Source organism: Pholis gunnellus (genome assembly GCF_910591455.1).
Source record: "Pholis gunnellus genome assembly, chromosome: 5".
NCBI lineage: Eukaryota > Metazoa > Chordata > Actinopteri > Perciformes > Pholidae > Pholis > Pholis gunnellus.
The window spans coordinates 1238740-1255583 of NC_136531.1; the positions used below are offsets into that span (position 1 = coordinate 1238740).

General features: G+C 44.1%; 1 protein-coding gene across 2 annotated transcripts in view; it reads right to left on the minus strand.

Moving 5' to 3' along the window:
- Positions 1-1802: 1802 nt before the first annotated feature.
- The window catches only part of syngr1b (synaptogyrin 1b), a gene marked incomplete at its 3' end in the record, with an annotated part of 31491 nt that continues 16449 nt past the window's right edge, over positions 1803-16844 (minus strand). Inside the window, exons 2-4 of one of the 2 annotated variants that reach the window (XM_079159151.1) lie at positions 5375-5612; positions 4091-4236; positions 1803-2033 (exon numbers count right to left, since the gene is read on the minus strand). In XM_079159151.1, the coding sequence (XP_079015277.1) occupies positions 1803-2033; positions 4091-4236; positions 5375-5612 (615 nt within the window). Of the gene's footprint in view, positions 2034-3870; positions 4019-4090; positions 4237-5374; positions 5613-16844 lie in introns of those variants that run through there. The other variant, XM_079159152.1, reaches the window with a different exon arrangement.

Sequence of the window (16844 nt, forward strand, 5' to 3'; positions counted from 1 at the left end):
TTATAGATTTACATATATTCGTAGAGATAGATGTACTTTATTCTTTAAGAAAATGGAGCACGGCGCGTTCATAAATACTTCTGCTGCCTCGTCTGTAGATGTGTTGAAATGAAGAGGAAACCGATCATCAACGGTCAGTTCAGGACGCTCTACGATGAACACACACGCCTGCTTTAATGCACTTAAAGAGCAACTAAACATCAAACCACTCTCTCTACAGCTGAACACCACGTTTATGTTGTTAATAATGTTCTCCATGGATTCAGATTAATGTCAAATATTTGAATTCCACGTATCGTCTTATAAATATGAATAGCGACCGTCCTCTCCCGGTTGATGTTCGGCTGTTACAGGCGAGCTGTGGAGATGCTGACCTCTCAGTGAGCCTGTGCTCGTGACCCTCTGGGTGTTTAGTCGCTCTTTAAGGACAGAAACACAGTTTAATGAGCTTTAACGTCGCTCTGAAGACGCAGAAAGAGAACTCGTGACGCTGTGCGTGTCGGGTGTGTCTTGCCTCGGTTCGTAGGGTTTAGCTTGGCAGTCGGCACTTAGGCAACAATCGAGGAGCGAGAAAGACGGTTCTTCAGGGAAAACGAGAAAACACACACACACACACAGACACACACACACACACACACACACACAGACACACACACTGTCCCACATCCTCACACATCAAAAATAAACACAAACACACTCCTGTGTTACAGTCGAGGGGATTGGTTGCCAGATATGCCGCTGTTGCTTGATCCTATGATGCACCTTAGTCAGTTTTTTAAAAACCCATATGCTGTATGTGTGTGTGTGTGTGTGTGTGTGTGTGTGTGTGTGTGTGTGTGTGTGTTTAAACTAACAGCTGACAGCAGACGATGAAGGCAACGTGGTCACAAGCATTGATCTGCTACAGTGTGACCCGTTTCTGATGACCCTTGACCTCCACCAATCCCCAAAATCTGGAAAGTTGCCCACAATTACCAAGAGATCCGCTGAGTCTGTTTGGAGATCCTGAGAGGAGACACGACAGGTGATCAGCATCAAAACATCCATGTTCTCCATTAATTAATAAATGTATAGATGAGTGTGTGAGTGATGTGTGAACCTTCAGCACATAGAGAGGAGTGAACGTGTAACGTTTGGTGTGTGTAAGAGCTGCTGAAGTGGAGATTTATCATCAGAGTCTGAGAACAAACTCATTGAGAGAAAACGTCCTTTAAAGAGACGTTTAGTTCATTACAGACATTTAGAGACTCTACAGGTGAATAAAACATGAACTCATAGAGATCACCATGAAGCTTCACCACGAGTTACTGTGTTACAGGTTTTCTCAAATGTTGTGTTTAAATATGTAAATGAGGCGTTATGTGATGTAACTTCTGGTGATTTTAAGAGAAATCTACAGATGTAAACACACAAAGTAGTAAAATAAACGTTTTACTTCCTCTCGTCTGAAAGAAGACGAGTTATTGAAGAATAATAGAACAAAATCTCTGAATTGAGCTGTCGTGTCTCCTCTTAACAGTCCAAACTGATCCGCTGTGGGTCAACACAGCACCGACCAGACTCTTTACTGACGACATGAAACCACCTCAGAGTCGTGATCCACGTCACTGTGATGGTTTCAAACTGTAACACCACCTTTATCCTTCGTACAGCTGAGAGTGTGCACACGTCTTTGTGTAAAACCACTGATCAATGCTGTATTAACCCAAACTATGAAGTAGAAACAAACCCAGCTCTCAATTAGGAACTATAGGCAACCCCCCCCCCCCCCCCCCCCCCCCAGTATATTTCACCCCGATATCTCAGTAGTCCTGACGCTGGTAGCCGCCGGTGCCGTCAAAGGCCTCATCGCTGTTGGCCTGGCCTCCTCCTCCTCCTCCTCCTCCTCCTCCGGGGCTCTCCAGGTTGTCCCCGCCGAAGGAGGTGTACGGGGCTCCGGCGGCGTCCTGGCTGGGGTCCGTGTATTCCTGGGAGAAGAGGGCCGAGTCGGCCCCCAGCTTGTACCTCTGGAAGCCCAGGAAGGACTGGCCCGCCTTGGGGGGGGGGGGTGATGATGATGAAGGGGAATCGGAGACAGACGGGGGCAAAGAGGACGAAAAGAAAGATGGACGAAAGGTGTTGGAGAGATGGATGGATGATGCGGAGGTGGAGGAGGTGTTAGAGCAGAGGTTGGACAGAAAGAACAAAGAGAGAGAAAGGAAATCTTGATTAGTCGGGGTCGGGAAGCTGGTGAAGCTGATTAGTTTGAGCGAGTTAGTTCTTTAGGCAGCGTCCGTTATTCAGCGCGTGATGAGGAACATCACCTCAGCGACACTCTGGAATAAAGACCAAGCAGTTAAACTACGTCTGTGTGCATTATTAAACAGCCGTAAAACACCACAAATCTCACTCGGGTCGATAATTACAGGTTTTTAAAGACAACTGGAGGAAAGCCGAAGACGCCGTGAGTTCCCGGAGCAAACGCAGACGCTCTCAGGGAGAAAGAGAAACCAGCGAGCTGCTCTTCATTTACTGCAAAATCCTTCGTAATATTTGTAGCTGTAGATGTTAGTATTCTAGACATTTATGACCTAATTACATCAATCTAACCATACAAATCCTACATGCATAGGCAATGAAAACGGTTGATACTTCAATTAAATGGTCTTAAAAAAAGGTCCGTTTAAGTCAATCTCAGAAAACAATAAATCTTTCTGCTGAACTTAATGAAATACTCAAAGAGCGAGCGTTAAAGGAGAAAACAGGGAATTAAAGGGCCAGTGTGCAGCATTCTATTCCCGAAACTAAGAATCGTTTTTTTTAGATTGTGTTCAAACCAAATGTGAAGGAAACTTTCTCACGCAGCACGATTACAAACTGAGTCAACGCACGGACGCGAATACTCGAGTTTATTAAATATTTCAACACGCTGTCCTGAGCCGGAGACGAAGACAAAGAGACGGAGACGAGGACGTCTCACTCCGGAGCTTCTAAAAGAACCGATAGCAGAACCGCTAACTCTGGACCGCATCGATACTCAGAAGCGGTTCCTGTTTAGAACCGAGTTTCGGGGGGGGGGGGGCATCCCTATCTACGATAGAACCTCATATTTGTACAGAGACCAGAGGAAACAAACGTGTAGAAACAATAAAACAACTACAATAACATCGCTGCTGTATTTAAACACAGCTTTAGAATGAGTCCTCCATGTTTCTACTGCATTCTATTCTCCTCACGCGGGAGAAGTTTCAGTCGGTTGCAATCTGCCACCTCGCCGCTAGATGGCGCCACATCCCCACACACTGTCCCTTTAAAATGAATCGTTGTGACATTTATTTTGTGAAATAGACTTCTTCACTTCCTGGCAAAGAGTTAGATGAGAAGATCGACTCCTTTTAATGTCTGTCCTGTTCAATATGAAGCTGGAGACATTAGCTGGTAAGCTTAGCTTAGCTTAGCATGAACACTGAAACCAAAGAAAACCAGAAAATAAGTGTATTTCACAAAATGTGGAATAAAGCTTTGAATATATATATATATATATATATATATATATATATATATATATATATATATATATCACTCTGTAAACCTGCATGTTAGTGATGAGTGCGGCCTGAATACAAAGTAAAAAACAAACATTCACTTCACAAGCTCATATTGTTTATTTTATCTAAATTTAAAAAAGGATATCTACATGAATATGTCAAGTTTGTTTCTGGTTATAATAATAATCCCAGTGGGCAGCTTTCATTCTGAGAACAGATCACAGGGACGTGAGAAGGCGTTTAAAGCCGGATATATGTGTAATTGTTGAGTCGTGCATATTGATGAACAATTGAATTAACCCGCCTGCACATACGTCATCATCATAATGTGTTTGGGTCAGAACAATAGGAGATTTAAGTGGGTTAATGCAGCAGCAAAGAGGGAGGAGTCAGACAAGAGGTTGATGGGGCTGCGGGGGGAACAGCTTGGTGTACTCCTCTTCAAACGACACGTTCTTTAGCTTCTCCATCGAGAGGAGCGTCTGAGCGCCCTGTGGGAACGGCAGCGCGTGAGATGGAGAGGAACACAGATTTGACACATTTGAGGATGTGCAGGTTCTTACCCAGGTGAAGATGGAGAAGAAGGAGAAGGTGATGGCCGCCCGGGCGGCGTCTCCTCCCTCCCTCAGCGGGTTGTCCTCCAGCTTGCTCACCTGCCACTGGTTCACCAAGAAACAGAAACCCACGAACCACATGAAGGACCAGAACGCTGGGAAGAGAGACGGAGGTAAAGGAGAGGGTTAAAGTACCGGTGATGGAAGTGTAACAAGACACCACCTGAGACATTTAGTCATTAAGAGACATTAAGTGATCGAACAAAAGGAAGTGTGAAAGATTCACTGGATTAAAGAGGACCTGGACCTGGTGAAGGACGATGACTCTGTGGGAAACATGCTGCTTTTGCACCCCGAATAAATGCATCAACGCAGAACGAACATATTCATAACGCGCTCTATGGAGTACAACAACACGGAGGCTCCGCAGTCCGAACCAAGACGGCACATTTTACTTCTTAATATTGACAAAGGCAGACCAGATCCACTTCCTCTGTGCTTACCTTTCACAATAAAAGCCCGACATATACACTGCCTAACTGTTTACCGGAGGGAACTCAAATTCACGAAATGGAAAATAGCTCACGATAGCTGTACGGTCACATGCTGCGAGAATCTATTCCAACCTTTTTATTTAAAAAAATGTGCAATGTTGCAGATTTCAATAGTTTTCGTGCACAATAGTCGCAGGAAATTAATTATAATTTTCATGTTGTTTATTGGTCACGCCCCTTGTGTGTTTAAAGGCTTTTAAATGAGAAGACTACTAACTCTCTCACGTCTAAAGCATCCCCTGCTTTATGGTCTGTGTGACTCTAAATGGACCATCATTCACTAAATGAACATCATGCTGTATTGAAGAAGACTTGAAACTAGAGATTGAGACCATAAACTCATGTTTACAATGTTTACTGAGGTAATAAATCAAGAGAGAAGTAGAGTCATTTTCTCATAGACTTCTATACAACCAGAGGAGTCGCCCCCTGGTGGACACTAGAGAGAATGCAGCTTTAACACGTGAAGCTTTGGATTCACTCGTCAGAACCGGAGGTTGCCGGCTGGTTATTGTCTTACAAGCTTTTCAACTTGAAACGATCCGTTCCAGGTTCATTTGTATCAGTTCCCGAGCACACCGTGTCTTCATACTCCTGTTCGTGTCTTTACAGTCAACATTTCTTCTTGCTTTAAGATCATTTAGAGGAGCTGGTACCTGTCTGAGGTTTACATGCTTATTATAATACAGCCCAGTCTGGATTACACATATGAGTGTCTCCACCATGAACAGAGCTTTACCTGACAACCCGACATCAGCCAGCACCGCCTTCTTGCGGTCTTTGACGCTGCTGATTTGGGGGAAGTAGACGTCCAGAGCCAGGAAGGCCATGCAGCAGAGGAAGGCCATGGAGCCCATGAAGACGCCGTAATTACAGGCGTTCTGGTTGCGGTTGAAGATGCAGAACTCCTCCACCTCGTTGGGGCGGTTGATGTAGCCCTCGTTGGCGATGCAGCCGAAGATCACGATGGAGAAGAGCTGCAGAGGAAGCGAGAGAGGACATTAAAGCAGCTTGTTGTAGCTCATGGTAGCGTCAGGACCTTTGGATGGAAGCAGAGAGATCTGTCTTTATTTTTACTGTGAGGGAAACTCACACTGGCGGCATTAAATTGAGCGTCGAGAGACTGACGCCGAGTCTGGTGCTCAGAAACACGACCGCTCTAGTCCACAGGGAGCGCCAGAATCAAGACGAAATGAAAGTTAATTGTTGTAACTTTTAAATAGTAATGTGCTCGGTTTAAAATAGTTATAAAAAGTTATTATAATCTCTGGGAATTAATTCTACTAAAACCCTTTCTTACAGTCGCATTAGTTTGAACTCAGATGTAATGAAGTGAGTGCTGGTCCTGTTTTAACTTCACAAAGACTGTTTGGACTCGGCTGGCCACGTTCTTCCTAATTACGCTCCTTTCACGCAGAGCGTTTGTTCTTGAACGTGTGTGTCTGGTAACTAACCTGAGCTCCGTTCTCCACTTGCATGTTTTTTTTGTAATAATTCATAAAAGAATGCCACCTGCTGCAGTCAGACGGTGTCTGTAGACCGAGCAAAGACTTCAGCTCTCAGGCCTTAATGTCACGACAGCCCTGCAGGAGAGATTCATGAATAATAAGATATAATAAGAATAATCCCTGATGTCTGTTTCAATGTGCCTCTGGGTTTCTCTTCAAAAATGGCTCTTCAAATAAATCTCTTCTGTGATTTAGAGTGACAGCACACAGTGATGTGAATAATAATACTAATGTAATACTGTGTTATGGGAGGAAATACAGGCTTAATTAAGTTTAGTGCATTTAGTTTTCTTTATTTGCACCTAAATTACAATCTATCACATAAAATAATTAAATCTCCAATTAACGGTTCACAAATCCCTCTTAACTTGTGCTGTGTTGGTGGCGGATGAATAAGATGAAAACCAGCGGTTGGTAAACTCTGTACACGGTCCTCTTGTGACTCACGTGTGTTTGTTTAAATACTTGGCGGAGCGTTGAAACGTGCTGAAGAGTTTTATTTTGTATCCAGACGACGACAAAATGGAGTCAATCATCCTGTCGGAGGAGGTTACTGTGACTCCTCCTCCAACGCCGCTCTGCATTCATTCTGCACGGAGACACAAACAGCGGCGACAAAATGGTCTAGTCCCTCTCTCCTCTCAGACCAGACCACTACAGACCACTACAGACCACTACAGACCACTACAGACTACTACAGACCACTACAGACCACTACAGACTACTACAGACTACTACAGACCACTACAGACCACTACAGACTACTACAGACCACTACAGACCACTACAGACCACTACAGACCACTACAGACCACTACAGACCACTACAGACCACTACAGACTACTACAGACCACTACAGACTACTACAGACCACTACAGACTACTACAGACCACTACAGACCACTACAGACTACTACAGACCTCTACAGACCACTACAGACTACTACATACCACTACAGACCACTACAGACTACTACAGACCACTACAGACCACTACACACTACTACAGACCACTACAGACTACTACAGACTACTACAGACCACTACAGACCACTCCAGACTACTACAGACCACTACAGACCACTACAGACTACTACATACCACTACAGACCACTACAGACTACTACAGACCACTACTGACTACTACAGACCACTACAGACTACTACAGACCACTACAGACCACTACACACTACAGACCACTACAGACTACTACATACCACTACAGACCACTACAGACTACTACAGACCACTACAGACTACTACAGACCACTACAGACCACTACAGACTACTACATACCACTACAGACCACTACAGACTACTACAGACCACTACACACTACTACAGACCGCTACGGAGGAGGATCAGACAAACCTCCAGGGAGCTGGTTCTGTCTGCACGAGGCTGCCGGGCGTGTTCATGTTTGTCTGAGTGCTGATGGATTCTGTGTGTGTTTGTGAGAGAGTGTGTGTGGGAGTGTGTGTGGGAGTGTGTGTGTGTGTGTGTGTGTGTGTTTGAGGGAGTAACACACAGGTAGTTTACCCAGCTGTCTGTGTCTGTGTTTACACAATGGACAGCCTGGACACATGCAGGCTGCAGAGGGAGCAGGGCTGTCAGTCAGGATAATAATAATAATAATAGTAATAATAATATTTTATAGGCTGATTGTGATAAATGGTGTTTTTTGGGGGTTCAGCATGAAGAGATAAAAGCACCTCTGCCTCTCTGCAGCGGTCTACACCATGCAGAGAGGCAACATGAGCTGCATCTTGAGCCTGTGTCTTGTGTTAGTGAGCATCCACAACCTTTCTTCTATTTTTAGCCTCGGCTGCATCATCACTCGCTCCCCTCCACCATCGTCTCCTCCCGTCTCCGCTCATTACCGGGCCCGGCCTCTGCCCACCAGCGTTCTTCAGAGAAAAAAACACACTCAACCATACCCGGCATCAAACACACGCACTCACGCACGCACGCACGCACGCACACGTCGGTCCACCGCCTCACGTGCTTCAAGATTCAGGTCAGAAAACACAAAGTCACACAAAGTCACATGACGTCAGCTCAGAATGAAGCTCTATTCATGCTAATGGTCATATAAGAAGCTCCTTTTCCTGCAGATTACAAATAGTTTTATAAGAATATATAAGAATATAAACATACTAAATGTAATATATTATATATTATATATAATCAGGTTATGTAACTGTATGAGGGCGTTATTATCAACCATATCAATGGACACAGATCCCTCTGATGTTTGATTATAGCAGCTGGTTATCACCAAAACTACACTTTACAGACGACATGTGAACACATCATGATGACGTTATAATGAACCTTCAGCCAGTGCTCGTGTTCACTGAGCAGAGCCTGAAGGCATCATGATGTAACTGAATGGAAGCCGTTAGCGGTGCTGCTAACGGTGCTGCTAACGTTGCTAGCTCTACAGCGCCTTAGTGTTCTTTCATTTAGCAGTGAGACAGGATAACTTGTTATGAAGGCTCACGGCAGACATTAGAAGATGCTAATGCTAAGCTAAGTTAGCACTAAGCAGCTTCAGTTTCTATAAATCACTTGGAACCAACACAACCTGTATTTACAGTTTCTGTAGCTTTTCTTTTGTAAATAGAACTAAATTAAAAGACACTGAGTTCATACGAGTGAGATCCGTCTCTCCTCGTTTCCTGCTAATAAAATACATAATAATAATAAAACATCTTTATTGTGAGAGTAGTTTGCTTCATAATGAGTTTCAATGTACACAGCCGGTGCACGAGGAACCTGTGCTGTTTACCGTGATGCAGTTTCTGTAACAAGGACTGCAGGACCTGGTCTGGTTTTATGAAGCTCCACTGGGAAATAAACTCCTCTCTCTCTCTCTCTCTCTCCTCTCTCTCTCTCTCGCTCTCTCTCTCTCTCTCTCTCTCTCTCTCTCTCTCTCTCTCTCTCTCTCTCTCTCTCTCTCTCTCTCTCTCTCTCTCTCTCTCTCCTCTCTCTCTCTCTCTCTTGGTTCAGGCACGGCCGAGTTGGTTGTGGTTTTGTGAACACACGTCGTTTTCAGGGTCACAGTTACATCGTGTGTCACATTGCAGAGCGGGCAGATTGAGTTACTGAGCCGTGTTTGTGTTGTGTTGAGTGTCCTTCAAAATGCACATCTACTGCATGTCGCAAGGTTAAAAAAGGTGTTTTTCCTCTTCATAGTTTGCACCTACGGACGCTTTCACGAACACACAAATTTAACTGCAGACCGAGAATGTGCAACAAGTGAAGTGATTTACTTGAACTCGCTGCACCCAAACATTCTTCACTTGCTCAGCAGCCATGAAACGTGGAGCATGTGATGTGGTTTCATATACGGTTCTCCTCCCCCACCGGTCGGTACGTGACTTCTTTAGGTGTGTGTGTGTGGGGGGGGGGGGGCAGACGATCACATGAACATGAAAGCAGGCTCTGTGAAAGACACCACGAGGGCTTTCTGATCTTGTGACCATCAGAGGGTCACTTGCAAATTGCACATTAAGTATGTCGGTGTGTGTGTGTGTGTGTGTGTGTGTGTGTGTGTGTGTGTGTGTGTGTGTGTGAGCTGTGTGAGGCCGTGCATGTCATACCTGGGCCTGCACTCGTAAAAAATGAAGCTCAACACCTACAAATACGCTATGAGAGCAGATACATGAATACCCGCAGGGCGGGATGCGGCGGCATTAACGAACAACGAGTCAAAATCAATTCAGCTAAAACACGCATTCTGCCACACACTCAAGAGCACGAGCCATTCAAATATGAATCACATCAGAGGGAACAACGTTAACCAGATCACGAAAACGACACGATAGACAAACGAACAGAGTAGTAACGATCACTCCCTCCAGCAAATACACGACTCCATAGTTCTTTTTACTGATGGATTTATTCGTCTGTCGACACCGAGAGGGAAAATGAGTCCACTAGAAAACACAAGAATCTCCAAAGTAGAGCACTTAAACACTCAAACTTAACTTTAACACTTTAACTTTAACACTTTAACACTTTGTGCGGAGTATATCAAAGAATACGCCCAACATGTCAAACTAAAGATCTGATTGGTTGAACACTGTCAATCAACAACATCGTCCCCATTCACTTAACCTGCACATGGATTCACTGGTGAGTCTGCAGGCCTGGGGCCTCTGTTCTACCTAGAGACACAGAGGTGAACTCTGATTGGATAAAAGCTCTACTTAAAACAAGCTGCACTGAAGCAGAGCAGCTGAGGAGCACAGTAGCTGTGCAATGAGAACATAAGATAATGGGAACAATATTTTTATAAATTATAATACATGTAGTGTAAAAATGATGAAATGATAAAATAGCTCTAGCTTTGTGATTGTGTTGAGACCAGCAGAGGAGGCTTTAGAGGCCCTGACGGCCTCCACTGGTGCATTGACGGGTAAATTGTCTGCAACACTGTGAATGTACGAGCTTCCTCCAGAACCTCCCTCTCTCTTCCTCCGGGACTTGTTCAACCGTTCAGATATAAAAAGGAGCGAGTAGAGGTTCCTGATCACTTTTAGCCAATAGTAACCGATCGCTGATGACCCGTGTTAACAGACACAGATCCATTTGATGTTTGATTAAAGCTGGTCTACAAAGATCCAGACTCACGTCAGTAAACCACCAAAACTACTAAATGTTAAACTTTTACTTTGTTTTAGTAATTTATAATTTGTTTTTTGTTTTTCTTTATAAAAATACAATTCAAATGATTAGGAAATAAAAGATTGTATTTTTATAGATAGAAACAAATCGCGTCATTATTATTGTTAATGAAGTATGATAATGAGTTTAGAGCTCGTGTTAGAAGGTAAACATCATAATTCATCTCTAATATCTATTTTATATTCATGTGAAAACATCTCCTTCAAACTACTGGATTCATTCAAGTTTATCACCAAAACTACATTTTACAGACTACATGTGAACACATCATGATAACGTTATAATGAACCTTCAGCCAGTACTCGTGTTCACTGAGCAGAGCCTGAAGGCATCATGATGTCACTGAAGTGAACCTCGTTGGTTAGCCGTTAGCGGTGCTGCTAACGTTACTAGCGCTTCTCTGGTTGGTTGTTTACAATGAAACATGATCAGAGATCAGAGACTAGAAACACAAGTTCTACTGAGTCAGTGAAACTTTATTTACACTCTGATGGTTAACGTTAAACTGTGAGGGTTAATGAATTATTAAATATTTACTACGTGCTCTGAATACAAATCTGACATTCTGGCTTTAGTGTGATTGCTACATGAGACACACACTCACACACACACTCACACACACACTCACACACACACACACACACACACACACACACACACACACACACACTCACACACACACACACACACACACACACACACACACACACACACACACACACACACACACTCACTGGGTCCTACATCATATCAGTCCGGTCTGGCTGGTAGTGAATGATGTAAAGCTGCTGGCTGAAAGGCCTTTTGGATCCATTGTAAAGACCAGACAATTGATCCGGGCCTCACGTCAGCATTCACACACTGTACCTCACACAAAGTCCTGTATAGAAACCAGCCACACACACACACACACACACACACACACACACCCACACACAGAGGGGCACATCAGACCATGGACCAGCACTGCATGTGGTCCAGATCTACTGATAAATACCGCTCAGGTGAGGGAGAACCCTCCTTTGTTGACTCATCGACTGTAGACTACAAAGAACGTGACCTTCACAGTTCATGGAGGAACCCGAGACACAACGAGTCCTCGAGAACCTGAACGACACGACGGACCGTCCGCTCACGACCTCCACCATAACATGAGTTATGATGGGAAAGAGAAGCGTTCCAGCCGTGTGGAATAAAGGTGGGAGGGTACGTTCATCATCACTGAGGAGGTTTGGATCCTCTGAACGCAGAATATCAGTGCAAGCTGCAAACACAACGACGAAAAAACACAAGACTTCAAGTCCACTGGACTGCTGAATAGCACCGGATATCATACACTGTGTGTGTGTGTGTGTGTGTGTGTGTGTGTGTGTGTGTGTGTGTGTGTGTGGGGGTGTGTGGGGGGGGGGCTTATTGTCTGCTGCAACCTGGACTGAGGATACCTGATTGCTGCAGTCTCCATGGCAGCAGCTGCTCGTGTAATGAGAGAGAGACCTCGTCAAAGAATTCAAGGAGAGACACACACAGTGAGACGGACGTCCTCACAAGTCTGCATATGCACACACTCACACTCTGTTCTACTAACACACACACACACACACACACACACACACACACACACACACTCGCCGTTTGTATTTGGGAGGCGATCAGTGAGAACGTGATCAGGTGATTCCAGAGAACACGGTCGCATCTCAGTGAAGAAGCATCAATAATATTCGTCTTAAAGAGTCTCAGCCCGTCGTCTCTGTTCACCGCTGTGATGAAGAGGAAGACAACGACCCACCGGTCCGTCTGCACACTCTGTTCATTCCAGTACCAACACCAGCACTCTTCAAGTGATACCAACAGAGTATACTTGATGTGCGTCCATGTGAACCAACGTGTCCTCACATAACGCTTCGTAGGAGATCTTACAAAACGTTGCTCCTCATGTTTTGTGCATTTTCCCACAAAAGTCCAGCAACACGTGTGTCGACTTCTGCTCGATACATGAAAATAAACTTCATAACTTTGTAACGTTTAGGGAACAAAACTACTGAGTGAGGTTTAATAGAAGACGGTGCTGAAGTCCAACAGTTACCAGACAAAAACATCAGCGTTGACTTTTCGTTCCACGCGGGGAACGAACTGATCTCCTGAGTGATTGATCTGTTTGTTGGACTCGCTCGCCCTGAGAGGGTTTTTGCAGGTCTGGTTCATGATTACGTGGATTATATAACAATTGATTTCGTGGGTAATGTAGGAATGACAGTTTTTCGTAGATAAAGCTACGAATGCTACGAATGCTGGATGAGAGCAGCCTAGAAGTCAACCAAAGTCAAACAAGAGTAATATTATGGTAAAGAAGCTAAATGAACCAAAGAACAAACATCATATTCATGTCGGGTCTTTGAAAGAACAGAAGGTAGCGCCTCATCCCGACTGCGGTGCGTTGACCAATCGGTGCAGAGCTCTGTTTACTGACACTAACCAGACAAATACCCGGACGTGTGAACGATGCTCTCTGACAGACAGCTGCGTGTCACTCTTGGCTCATTTGTAAATGTAATAACTTATTTAGTTCACCACCAATCTGCAGGAATATACAACACAACAGGACTTCCTGGATGCACATAAAGGTTTTCTATAACAATGCAAACGTGCTAATTAAAATAGCCTTCAAAGTGTCTGGATTGTGACACGTGGGCTCTAAATGAGAGTGTTCCTGTTTTACAGGGAGGTGAGGAGAATGTGCTGCAGTGCAGAGAGTCTGTTACTGGAAGGTACACAATGCTACAGCTGCATTTAAACCCCGATGAAAGTTAATCGGCTGCTATATCACAAGAATCCGACGTTAAGAGAAATCAACCTTTAACGAAGTGTAAGATGCAGAGGAATGACATCATCACTATCAGAGAGCATTAAGACGATGAGAGTCAGTCACAACGAGTCACCTCTTACTCTGTCAAAGAAAGCCAAAAAAACACACATCAAATATCACATCATATATACACACAGTATATATATATATATGTCACCATATTGTTTTTTGCAGCCAATAAACAGGAAGTGACCACATCTGGACTGAGGAGGAGTGACGTAGAGACGGCGTATACGTCTCTGGTAGAGACCTGTCAATCACTGTTGTTGAAGGAGATGAAGTATCTGCGAATTTGGGAGTAGCTTCTCCCCGGAATGCCAGGGCCGTGTGGTATTAAAGACACCATACTGGCTGCTTAGTAGAAAACAGTAAAAGAAAAACTATTAAAAACAAAATAAGTAACTGAAGGCCTCGGGGTTTGACCCTTGAGGGTTTCGTAAGAAGGTGCCTCCGAAAAAACAGACACTAAGCAAATCTGGGGCGAATCTAGTTCTGCTTAATGTAAGAATAATGTAAGAACGGACAGAGATTGGTTCTTGTGTTTTGCTGACAATGTCGGGTTTGAGGGAGAAGATCCTCTGACACATAGGCTGGGCCCCATGGCCAAGTTCAAGTTCCTCTTATCAGGGGGGCCGATCACACACACACACACCCACTGACAAACTCACACTCAGCACATGTACACTCACACACACACACACACCAACTGACAAACTCACACTCAGCACATATACACCCACCCACACACACACACACACCCACAAGCATGACACATATCAAAAAGGATCACTGTGTTAGGATTGCTTGATCAAGATTTAGGATGATTAAATGGTACATCCATAGAAGCTTAGAAAACATGTAAAGCCCGTACCCATTAAGGGAACAGGCCTAATATAGGCAAAAGAGTACGTATATTAAGAATACTCGATTATTTTAATCATAGGCTGGGCAACAAACGATATTATGATTTTGTATTATGATTTTGTATTATGATTTTGTATTATGAGTTGTATTAGGACTGATAATATGTTGTATGATGTTGTCCTTCCTTGATCTGTGATGAGTGAGATGGATTAATGTCATACCCTGAGCACCGTTAAACATACGTTTGTGCAGAAGCTATCACGAGGGAGCAAGGGGGGAGGCAAGAAGTCCTGTGACCTAATTACAAAGAAAAGAGGAAGTCGGGGTTCAGACCAAGTGCAAGTTCAAGTTGAAGCATACGTCAAATCACAAGACAGCTGTCACGAGGCACCTGCCAAAAAGAGGATCTTGCCCTAAGATAGAAAGGAGGGGGACAGCAGATCCCCCGCTTGAGAGTATAAAAAATCTCAATTTTTAAATGTTCGAGGCATTAGTCGGGAAGAAAGGCGTATAGTCTTTTGAGGGCATAAGCCTTGGTTGTTCACAGGACTTTTTGTAAACTCCGTGTCTCACTGAGTGTTAGAGGTTTTTTCAGTCTTTTCAATTTTGTTCTTTACCTTATTGGTTATCATTTTTGTATGCATTGGGACCTAAATAGGAAACTTGTAATTGGCAGAAAATAAATAAGTAAACTTGTAGCGCTTCGTCAAAGATTCTTTTCCCTGTCCATCGGTGATCTCCGGCCTCCGGGAGAGGGGACACCCCCTCGGGGACGAGACCAGCCCCTGCAGGTAAGCAAGGATCCATGCACGGCTACACGACTGATTGCTCCTTTAGCACACACCACATACATCTGTTTCTAAGAAGGAGGAAGAGATCCGTAGGATAACCTGCACGAGCTTAATATCTGTTGGGCTCTAAATCCAGGTGGTAATAAATTAAGAACAGCTTCTCCTTTATGAGCACCGGGAAAATTATTAAGGATTTCTAAAAGTACAGTTGACTGTTGAGAATGAAATTGAGAAGTTGATCGTAGACCAGGTAGCTACTCCTTGTTCACTTAAGGTAATTAAACTGGCGAGATCAAATAACTTTGCCCAAAGGTTAAAAGGGTCATATTGGTGATTTATTACTTTGTGGGGAAAGCGACATCCCGTCGGGGATTTTCTTTAACAAATCAGTCCAGAACAAGAGGCCAACGCTAAAACTTAAAGCCAGTTGAGTGGAATAACATAGAGGTAAAGAAAAAAGGGGCGCCGTCCCCCCTCCTCCTTCTAGCCGACCACTTCCGGCCCAGGGGCCACTCACCGGGGGAGACCGGACCTCGGGACAAGAGCCCCGTTGATCCGTGTTCACCCTGAGGGCAGACGTGGATTCTGCCCCTCGCTGCCGAGGATCCGAGTCAGAGTGCACGCAGACACTCCGAAAGATCCTGGGTTAATCACAGTCCGTCTCGGACGGAGAGCCTCTGTTCATTTGATGGACCACACTTGTGATTAAAAGGGACTGATAAAAGTAAATTTTAAAATAAAAATAAAGAACTTGTATTTTTTTTATTGATTAAAAAACTTTTTGTCTTTTAATATACATATATCTAATAGAAGGCGCGCGGAAGTATAGCTAACTAATACGTAGCACGTCACATGGCGCCCGAACAGGGACTTGAAGAAATTAGGTCCTAATTACGACATTAAGTCATCAGTATATATGTGTACTTTGACGAGTAATTAGGGGATCAGATGTTTTCTGTCAAGTTAAACTACACGAACCCTCCCGAGGGTTAAGAAGTGTTGCTCAACCAGCGAAATCAAGCTGAGGTGATATATTGAACTCTGCCAGGAGAAATAAACTTCGATAATTTCTGACAGGCGCTCGTAACAGTCGTAGGCCTGAACCGGTAGTCAGAAAAAAGAGTCTAACTATCCTGAGCTATTTACTTTAGGAGCTGTAACTTAGGTCGAGGCTGTCAAAATCCTATAAAAACCTGGCCGTCCTTTTCACAGGAGAAGGAGCCGTCCACGAAAAAAGGGACAATAAGACTGACCCTCAGTTATAGACAAAAGTAAATAGGAAACTGCTTAAACTAAAAGTACTTCACGGGAGGGCATTGAAGCAAAGTTAGTGGACAGTAAATATAATCACTGCGCATAGGTTTAAAGGGTACCTAGCTTGTTGAAACATAAGCCGGGCAAGAATTATAATACAAAGAAAAGAGTGTTGTAGAAACTTCCCCGTCGAACGCCAGCTGAATCCGATAGCGTACCCTGGCGCACAGTGAC